The sequence below is a fragment of the Hetaerina americana genome, unplaced genomic scaffold (assembly GCF_022747635.1).
Source record: "Hetaerina americana unplaced genomic scaffold, ioHetAmer1.1.p SCAF_15, whole genome shotgun sequence".
In the NCBI taxonomy this organism is placed as follows: domain Eukaryota; kingdom Metazoa; phylum Arthropoda; class Insecta; order Odonata; family Calopterygidae; genus Hetaerina; species Hetaerina americana.
This window is the reverse complement of record NW_027286625.1, coordinates 11,734,935-11,745,768: the sequence shown is the minus strand read 5'-3', so window position 1 is coordinate 11,745,768 and position 10,834 is coordinate 11,734,935. Positions and strand designations below refer to the sequence as shown.

The window sequence follows — 10,834 nt, the reverse complement described above, 5'->3', positions numbered from 1 at the left end:
TTTTATGCAAAAAGTTATATTTTATAAAATTAGTTTTCACTGTTATTGGTCATTCATAATTCTATATTATTCAACTATTAGTAGTTTTAACTACTACAAACTAGATTGAGTCAATATTATGGATGGTTTAGTAGCTAAGGAAAATAAATAAAATTTTATATAAAAATTAGTCAAAATTTTATGAAAAAAATCACATTCAATAAACTGAGGAAACAACTCTGCATCAAGTTGGCAAGGGGTTTCTTTTAAACTATAAAAAAATAACATGAGTAAAAATCATAATAGTTATGGTAGAAAGCACTACAAACTCTTTAAATTCAATTTCTAAATGCATATGAGAGTTAGTAGAATAATAATGTCCCATGAAAGATAATTTAACCACCACTTTTTAATGAAACCTTCACATATAGAGATTCCTCTTCAACAGATGCAGCTCTCCAGCATTAAGATTCAAGTTGATGATAGGAGTATGCAATATCCTGGCCCGAAAATATCTTTTCAAATATATCCTTTAACTTGAGGATGAAACACTTTCTCCTTTATTATGTTCCTTCATAGGCTTCTGCATTTCCATGTCCCTGGGTCTAATGGCCATTCTTGTTTTCATGAGGGAATACTGTGGGCCATGCCAATCTTGCCAGTAAATGCCTTGGTGTTCATACTCAGGAGGCAAGTACCCATTGAGGTATCGCCCATTGAGATTGGAAGCCTCACAACCTCTATACCACCAAGCTCCCGAATGGGATTGTGCACAGCTGCCATCCCCCCATTGATCTCCATCTGAGTCATGCGTGGAAAATTTCATTCCAACATGATAAGAAAATGAGTCACCTGGAGTAGGAAAGAGAACATTAAGATCAGATGCATTACAGGTACATGCATAAAATGCATTTAAGAATAAAATGATTCCAATTGAATACTGGAATCATTGGTTGCCCTAACAGAAAACCTGAGAACAATACGAAGAGTTACATGATTTAAAAAAACTAATTTTCAATGCCTAAAATAAAATGAACAATTAATAAGTAATTTAATTTGAACCATAGGTGTATTTACGCATGAAAGCATTTGTATGAAAAACCATGCATACTATAATTTATTATTTTGTAATTGGTGGCCAGACCATACATTTAAATAGAATCTTTCCAATTCAATATAGTTGTTATATTTGAATCTTCTAATGATGATAGGTCTAATTTTACTTTCAATATGTTTATATTTGCAATGGTATCTAAATTTAGTAGGTTGCCTTTCTTTTTCTAGCAAAATTTGTCATTCACATTTCATTGTAGTGTTTTTTAAATCAATTTGTACATTGACAAAATGGAAAATATCATAGACTCGATGTATTCTGGCTTAACTCTGTGGAAACCCATTATCACTGTAGTAAAAGAAAACAAAACAATGTATCTTTCCACAAAATTTTTCATTAGCCGCAATTGGTTTCAATGCATTGGCGTCATCCTCAGGCACAAAGTAACTCATGCAGGTAAGTTACATGTATATACGAGGGTGGTCTGAAAAGTTTACGACCTCAGAAAATTTCAGAAAAAATGTCCTGTATCTTTGTTAGGTCGGAAACTTACCAGACCACCCTCGTATTAGTGGAAGTGAAGAGGGGAAAGAAGTGGCTGGATTGGTTAAAGTTGGTGGGGTTAGTGGAGGCGGTAAGGGAGGTGAAGGCAAGTGGGGAAGGTGAGGTTGGAGGAGAGTGTCGGCAGGGAGGGGGAATGGAAGTGGCCATGAAGGTTCATGGCTGGGGCTCACAAGGCATGTTCTTGAATGAGGGGAAGTTTTCCTTCAGTGGGTAAATCATTGAATCTAGTCGTACTTAATAAAAAATTTGGTGGAAAGACTTCAGGGACAAATTTTATGTCACCCTTCAAAACATTATGGGCATATTTAAAGAATTTTGTTATTTATATATTCATCCATGGCTCCTGGCTCTCATGCATTGTAAACACTGAAACTATGCAATGCTCTTGGATGGTCTTTGACACAGAACATTTTAAACTACATGCTTTCCCTTTAATCATGATTACCATTTTCTTAAATCATAAATTCTTCACTCATGTAATTTAAAAATCTCACATCACATTCATTCAGTTCTATCTGACAAAAAAGGCTGCTTATATGATAATAACTCTGAATATTACTGCAGTAAAACTACAGTAGAACCCTCAAAATATTAATGGCCACTTACTGGCACAACTTATGCATATGAATTGCTTTTATGCCACAAGACATGATAAAATTTGAAGCATGTTGATTTGCAACATCAATAGTGAAAATTTTGCATTCCTCTGATGCAATATCTAGGAAGCATATCATACAGTGAAGAGGTTATCAAGAAAAAGAAAATCAGATAACGGCCGGGGAAAAAGCACTTAACTTTAACTTTACATTGCACATGTAATCCATTCTTAAGAGAAAGGAGGCATGTTTTTTATGAATATAGAGTTTGAACATGGCAGTAGAGAAATGTGACTGTATTGAATGGAACATCATCAAAAAAGCCAGACATGAATACAACTTTGAAAAAACAAGCAAAGAAATTATTGACCATTAGAGTGATTGCGTGATGAAAACAGACAAAAAGAGTACCATCCCCAAAATGGATTGTGAATTCACTAATCAGTTAAAGTGAAGAGGCTACTGGCAGAGCAAATTTAAAACTATAATTATAACAAAAGACAGAGCTCACTCATACATACCTGCTGTGCCCTCATAGTCACCAAGTAATGAAATATGATACCCTTCAACTTCTGAGCCTATAGCAAAGGAAGCAAATTTTGCAAAGGTCATTTCATTATCAAAATCTTCTAATTCAATTAGAAGTTCGTTAACCTGGAAAACAATTTCAACTAACATTACTTTCGGGCATATCATGGTAGCAAGTATTTTATAATGTGAAGTTTTTAAGTCCACCCAGTTTAAACTCCAGTTTTGAGGGCTCACCTTAAAATTTGTAAGAAGATGCAATTTCTCCAATCCAAGCCAAAATTCTCCAGCCAAATTACCGAATCCATTCTTATAATCTTGCCAATGTCTAAAAAATTCAACTGTTCCCTCATATCTGTTTTGGAAGACCTGTAATATAAGTAATATTTCATGATGATCAAACCAACATCATCAAGAGCCCACAATCATAGGATTCATACTAGTCACATTCGAATAATTTCTCTCATTGGATGGCCTCTTCATGATCTCATTATTACTGCATTCCTTCAGAAGTATTGAAGTAAATAGCATCTTGAGACAAACTTAGAATATACAGTGGAGTTCAATATTTCATGCGTTTTGAAGCATAATAATGTTATAAGGGTGTTAGATATGTATCTTACTGGGCTGAATCTGCTGCATCTTGTAATTCTTTTATATCAATTTTAATTCATTAAATAAGTTGACTAAAATTCAATAAAAGTTTACATATTAAAATGTCTTTTATGCATTCACTCATGCCATTAACCTCTTATGACAGGTTTAAAGGCCAAGGCATACTCAATATGTTTAAGAAAGGACACAGCAATAAACTGATTGGTAGAATGTTTGCTGTTGAGGGTTAATGTAATGGGCAGAGTAATAATTATATTTCATAAATATTAAACATCGCTTAGAAGACTAAAATAATGATATAGGAGTTTTATTTACATCAATCAGAAATTATGATGAAGTGTCCAAAACAAAGAAAGTAATTACTGAAGCTGGAGAATATGAATACATTGCTGACTAGAATGGATCAATCCACTTAAAAGCTGCAGAATTTTTTTATGTAATATGTTGCCTACTTAAAATATTTCAAAAGGTTTGAATGTGCTACTATGTTAATTTATCAAAATACTGATGCATTCATTGTCCAGGGCAAAGAGAGATATAAGATTTTTAATTTGGATATTCAGGAGTTGTAGAATGGAAGTTGCTTTGCTTGAACAGACTGTGCATAGGGAAATCTATTAATGAAATTATCAAAGGTTTGATTAGTGTTGGCATTTTTAGGAACTGGTTAATGATGATGGATTTCACTGTCATATGCACACAATCCCTCCCATGGACTACAACCTTGACGTGGTGGAAGGGCTTGTGAGTTCCGATGGCCCCTAGAGCTGTGCTGGCGGGAGTAATAATAATTGCTCCTGGTAGGGTCACCCATGGCTCCTAACCTTCGACCCAGATAGGTCGAAGGTTAGGAGCCAGATGAAAGGTAGTCCACGCAGCATCTGTTCCTCAGTGAGGCGGCTGCAAAGGTATCTGACCCCTTTATTCCCTATATCAATCCCTTTATTCATCAATTTGCATCCATGATCATTTCAGCCAGAATTGAAAACTCAATAATGAGCATAGAATGTGTGAGATGGTCACCTAGAATGTTATCAGGCCTGGTTTTCAACAACTGCCTCATTGTGAAGATAGAATACATAGAGGATGGAAGAAGGAATAAGTAATTTCACTAGATGTACAATTGTCATTCTCCAAAATGGACTCATTATTGCCAAGATCTCTATGGTCATGTTCAAGATTCTGTTCAGCCCAAAATGATACAACATACTCATCCAAGGATGAAACCCTCAGTTTCAGACTTGCGTGAGTATGTTGCAGAATCTAGGAAGATAAATTCAAACTCCTTTGATAGCCCATGCTTTTTCATGTTCAAAAGATTCATCCATTGATTAATCAGTGTGCATTTTTGGGCAAAGTCTTCTGCTCAGCACTCTTTATGCTGAGCTTTAGAACATCAGTCTTCCCCAACAGAATAGAGGTGACGCTTATGTTTTCCATGAAGAAAGAGGTTGATTCCACAAAAAGCACATCTGCTGCCCTCTTTGCTGCCTGGAATAAAAATTTCCATATGCCTGCCCTCCCATGTTCTTTCACAAGATTTAGCAGGGGTTATGTGGGTTGGAACACTTGGCATGCCATACTCAAGGCCATTCTGTTGTGGAGAGACTCCAAGCTCTCTTGCCCTCTACCACATACATTTTTTAAGTTATATCACAAATGTTACATTCTGCAACAACCTCAAAGTCTCCCGGTAGCATCAGGTTTCATCGTTATCATAAAGGCTGGGTTCAAGAAGGGTTCTGCAGCCTGGTAGCTATGCCCATCACTCTTGGATAGGTGGCTACCCTGCTGTCAAATCATGATCATAGAAGAGGCAGGGGGACCCCAATAGGGATGGCCTTTGCATGAAGGCTGCAAGTTCCCTTGCTCTACAAGCTGGGATATACATGATGTTCTCTATAAGTGAACTCCACCAAGCATGTCTACGATGAGAAAAGAGTTCTATAGAGTTTCCCAGGAACATTTGCCACAGTTCCCACAGCAGATCTTGGTATCTCATCCATCTTCCTACCTTCATAACATACATGTTTACTTTTTTTGGGGCCTACTACTTGATCACAAAAATAACGTGGATGAGAAGGACAATGATAACAATACCATGCTTCATCGCTGCCAACTGCCAGATGACAGAGGAGTAATGCAGATGGACATTAATTTATTGTTCCCCAAGTCAAACTCAATTTCTTCCAGGGCATGGGGCAGGACAGGTGTAGTGTCTAAACCATAATGGTGTCAAAATTGGTAACACAACACTCACAGTGTGACAAATACACTGATTTTGTATAATAGCTGGAGCTGAATAGGCAACTAGACATATCTTCAACTAGGTATGGCAATCCCTGTGCCTCATATATGTTGTATTTGTCCCTAAAATGAGGTGATGGTACATGAGTTTGTCTATGACACCAACTTGGTAAGTTAGGACTTTTATCCAAGGGTGCTACAATAGATTACTATTGGATTGATATCATTATGGATGGAAAGCTTTAATGGAATGCATACCATGGATTTTGAATTTAAAATAGTGTTAAAATGATCAAAATCATCCAGATTTAAATAGGCAAGCAGAACAATGTATACAAGCTGTTATAAGCTGTATATATGTTGTATCAGCTGTTAAGGGAACATGTGGTAGAAAACATCGTACAAAATATGTGAGAGACCCTTAAAAAGAACTTTCATTCCAAGGAATATGATTAAATATTTCCTCTAAAATATACTTTTTACTCCAATTTCTCAAAAGTAATTTTCCATATGCAGAATTGAATAACTACTAATCAATTCAAATGCAAACTTGCATAGAGTCAACACAAATATCATAACCAATGTTTGAACATGAGTATCAGCGGACTACCATTTTATTTTACAGGCTTTAATATTTTCTTGGAGCATGAGTGCCAAGCAGGTAAACCATCCAGTTGCTACTGAAAGGAAGGTTACAAGTTTCTCTCCAGCTGCCTTTAAACACCCTCTACTTTATCCAGGATGGATAAAGTAGAGGGTGTTTCCGGTACCAAATCTCATTGGGATCACTGCAGCATCACATGGAAAGGAGCTGACCATCGCTAACATGATGAGTCTATTTCACATGCAATAGGGTTCACTTTCAGTTGAATTCTACCCTCATCAGCCTTAGATTGAATCCTTCTGTGGGTATTTTTTTTCTATTTGTCCAGCATAAAATTGAGGCTCTGAGGAAAGGCAATTGAGCAGACCTTAACCGATGTTCTACGAATAATTCTGCTGAAGGTAGAAGTAGTCTGAAGGGGTAGACAACTTATGCAGAACATGTACATGCTTCAAACTGCCCAAGTGCAAATTGGAAATGGAGGGGCAAATGGTAAATGCTGACACAAAGAATAATCCATTATCACATATTCCTTTAAATATATAGAGTGAAAAAAGAGCAGGTATAGGAAGGGCTAGAAGCAGGAATGAAAGCAAAATTCATCAAATCTAAAAGATTTGATGAGTTTTGAGGTGTTAGCCAGTGTTTCAGTAGCCAGTGCAAGATCAGGTGTTAGCCAGTCAGCCAAAGGTTTGCAATCATTGCTAAATGCATTATAGAATCAATTTGATATGTATGGGATGAGAATTAATCAGAGGAAAATGAAATCAATCAGATTTTCAATAAATCGGAAGACTAAAATAAACATGAAAGTCGGGGGGCATAACCTAGAAATAGTAAACAATTCATCTACCTAGGAAGTGTTCTAGAATAATGTAGAAAAAGTACTAAGGGCATTAAAAGAAGTATTGCTTTAAGAAGAGAAGCTTTTACAATTGGCAGAGGTTGATGATAGGTACCTTAAGTAATGATGTAAAGGAACCACTATTAAACTTTTTATATGTAGCATAGCTTTGTGTGGCTCGGAGAGTGGGTTGTTGAGAAAAGAGGATAAAGATATATAGGAAGCTTTAGAGATGTGTGAGGAGAGGCTTAGAAAAACAGAATGGATAGAAAGGAAAACAAATAAAGTTCTTGAGTAAGAAATTGCAGGAGAATGCAGACAGTTGTTGGGACACATTTGAAGAAGGTATGGCAGGCAGATACGACAGATCAGGCAGATATGACGGGCACATTGCTTCTCCATATCTAGGAGATATGGATAAGCAATGTGATGCTGAAGACAGTAATGCTAGGGGAAATGAGGTAGAGGGAGGAAAAGAAGAGGTATTTTTGATGGAATCATAGAAGGTATAGAGTATCACAGCTAAAGAATAAGTTATTGTGATATATGGTATGGGGTTTAAGGATATTTTATATTGTGTTAGTCGGGACTTAGGAGTGCAGTAGTTTGTAGTACCAGGGTCCATCAAAAACTGATCCTAACTTGGTAGGCTTCCATTAATATTAATAATCTGATGGAAAAGCAAGAAAAGTAGGTTTTGCACCATGTCAGAGGAGAATTAGCATGTTTTTTAAATAGTGAGTCACTTCCATAATATTTAGTGATAAGGTGCTGTTGAGCAATAGGCAATGTGTGATATTTATTTTCCAATATTAACATTTGATAAAAATAAGAAATATTGAGGTGGTGATGATGCATCACTGTGGTGGTAAATATCAGATATATCAAGCAATATTAACTATTTTAGAAATATCAATTAATACTGTCTGTAGGTGATATAACCCATTCCATCAATATAATCACATTGACAGTAATAACAAATTAACAAATTTGTCCACAGAGTCATATCAGCAATATCATCCATTGCATAATTTCAATTATCTCTATTGAGCCAAAATATATCAGTTCCTAAAATTATCCATTTTGGACCAAGCAATATGAACATAAATACAATCTAATATGGTGCCAATAAAGCACTACAGTATGTTACAGAGCCCTATTTGGCCATCAGTTTTCACAGGAGTTGGTTAAAAGGTAAGGTATGGTGACCTACATGATTAGCTCCATCTATAGCTTATGGATTCCAATGTTTCTCCTACAAAAAAAGTATCTTGAAGAACAAGGTAACTTAATGGATTCATTCATATTGATTTCCCATTTAAGATTCAATTTTATAATAATATTATTAAAGTTGTATGAGGCACCTTGTTATTTACAGTATTATTTCCAGTATTATAAAAAAGGTTAGTACATATTTACCAACTTTAAAGATAAAAGATTTTTTATTAAATCAATCCACGCTATTAATTATAAGCTAAATCGTATTTGTACTGTACATTAGCATACTTAACATAATGTTAAAAATAAAAGCAGCAATTGGTATAATCATGAAACTTACCGTCCATCCCCCTCCTCTGGTTTCCATATCACAGTATGCTAAAAATGGGCGTGAAGACCACTTGGGTTGAATAAGATAAACTCCAGATCTCTTCTCGTCTTTTGTCTTTCCCTTTTTATCCGTCTGGTTTTTTGGTGGAAGCATGAAGAGCATCTCTGCACAGTCAGCAGGCAATTGCTCCTCTGATCAATAAAAGTGCTCATCAACCATTTTATCACAAAGTCATAAAATTTATTGAACACTTATTTCATAACTCCCACATACATGCGAGTAGATTGCTAATATCAACACAGAAAAATACCTTGCCCTGCCTTTGAAAAAACATCAGCTGACATCATAAAAAGTTGCTGCTGAGGTATTAGTAAATTTTTAGCAGGTGATGCAGATTCCTGTTTAGCATCCGCCAGTAAAATACTAAGATAGTCTTTAGTAACTAAGTTCCTAGTTACCCCACTCATATACCTATAAAGCATAAAATTCATCCATTTATTTTTAATTTAGTGCTAAACAGAATTGTGTGATCTTCTTAAGCTACTAACTTGAATAGTTGCAAGTAGAAACAACTCAGACCATCTCATTTACATTTAAGAACTTCAAATGAGAAAAATAAATAGTAAACTGAATATAAAACATGCTTATAAAGGTTATATTAAAAAACTGATGAAGGAATATAATAAACAATTATTTTTGCATGTGTCAGGTAAAATATTGGGTGACCTTACTCAAAAATTATTTCTGAACAGGTAAAAAGAAGTTCATTATTTCTTCAGGAAAAAAAGAATATCTGTTAGTGCCATTTATGATCATATGAATTTTTAAAGACACTGAATAGGTTTAAGTTATGCCTTTTAAGTACCAAATGCACCAATAACACATATTTTGCAAAAATTTATAGCAAACTTACCTTGTCGTATTGGCAATTTGAGAGAGGTTCTGACGCAGCACATTAATTTCAACCTGGAGGGATCCAATTGAACCAAGAATCCCATAAACTGTTGGAATGAGCAACTGGAACTTGCTCAATAAATCAGAGTTCCCAACTTCTCCTTGGGCTGCTGCACTCTCTTCGTTTCAAGCAAATGTTGAAAAATATAATACAAATCATCAGCTTGCTTTTTATTTTGAGGTTAAATTCACCTAAAAATCCTAAATAATTCAATGCCAACTCCCTTTGGCTACAAAAACACCATTAAATGTCAATCAATACATACTTTGTTTAATAATAATGTTTTAATGCATTTTTTCAACTCATTTCTCAGTTTTTCCAATAATTTCTCTTCACATTAAATTTAGTTTTTATTTTACACTTCACTTGCTAGTATCCATATTTCCTTTAATAATAATGTTCATACGATGAAAGAAGTGGAAAAAGAGGACACATAAACCTACTGTTTCATCTTTTCTTTATAGCCTTTTTACATTCTAGATAGCCTGAAATTATTTACATATATGCTAGTCTGGAAAAGAGCTACCTTTGTAACTGATAAAGGGGAACTGCAATGTTTAAATGAAATTGAAAATAAAAATATTCAAAACGTTTTGCTATATTTTTTAAAATCATTAAATTGAACCAACATATATTGTGGTTTTGCACACCACCATCCTTGGTGCATTTCCTCTGGATCTAGTCATCATGGCCAATAAGGTCATGCTTTGAGAGACCACTGAAGGCAATTTCAATCAGGTGAAGGATGACCCCAAAAATCACACAGCTGGATCCAGAGGAAACACAGCCTGGAAGGTAAGGTAAAGGGTTAATTCACAGGTGCAATATCCTAATACGCTGATACCTATGTAAAATATATTTGTTCAGACTAATTTGAAATCAGAGTGATTAATCTCTAGCCTAAACATAATAAAGGAGCACTATTGACGATGTGCCTTAGCTTAAGGAAAGAATTGGTTATTAAGATGTTTTACTGGAGTTTAAGAATTAACTTTCATATGAACAACATGCATTTTATGGTAAGTGTACAACTAAAAAAAATCAAGCATTTTAATTGAGAAACAGTTTTCTCAATCACAAAGTCTAGAGCTAGCATTTCATATTTTAATTAGGTAATCCACTGGTTTAGGAAAGTTCTGCATGGAGACAACTACAAAATATTTTTCTTGTCTCTCCTGACAAAACAATACCATACATCCTTTTCTGCAACAAACCCATCTTCATCTCTGAATGTTTCCTTCCTCCCTCCATTCTGTCCAACATCCCTATCCTATTTCTGCCCCTTCCTTGTTGGAATAA

General features: G+C 35.1%; 1 protein-coding gene across 1 annotated transcript; it reads right to left on the bottom strand.

The window, feature by feature from the left end:
• Positions 1-511: 511 nt before the first annotated feature.
• Positions 512-9,047, bottom strand: LOC139686887 (microfibril-associated glycoprotein 4-like). Its single transcript, XM_071583963.1, has 5 exons — positions 8,891-9,047; positions 8,590-8,771; positions 2,959-3,090; positions 2,715-2,847; positions 512-831 (listed from the first exon to the last, which is right to left on the bottom strand). The coding sequence occupies exons 1-5, from the start codon at positions 9,045-9,047 to the stop codon at positions 512-514; spliced, it is 924 nt and encodes a 307-aa protein (XP_071440064.1).
• Between the last annotated feature and the right edge of the window lie 1,787 nt (positions 9,048-10,834).

Excerpts from the sequence above, each read along its gene's own strand:
- LOC139686887 (XM_071583963.1), bottom strand. The coding sequence starts at position 9,047 with ATGAGTGGGGTAACTAGGAACTTAGTTACTAAAGACTATCTTAGTATT. Across the intron at positions 2,848-2,958 it reads ATCTTCTTACAAATTTTAAG|GTTAACGAACTTCTAATTGA; the intron begins GTGAGCCCTCAA and ends ATTGTTTTCCAG. Across the intron at positions 832-2,714 it reads TGACTATGAGGGCACAGCAG|GTGACTCATTTTCTTATCAT; the intron begins GTATGTATGAGT and ends TTCCTACTCCAG.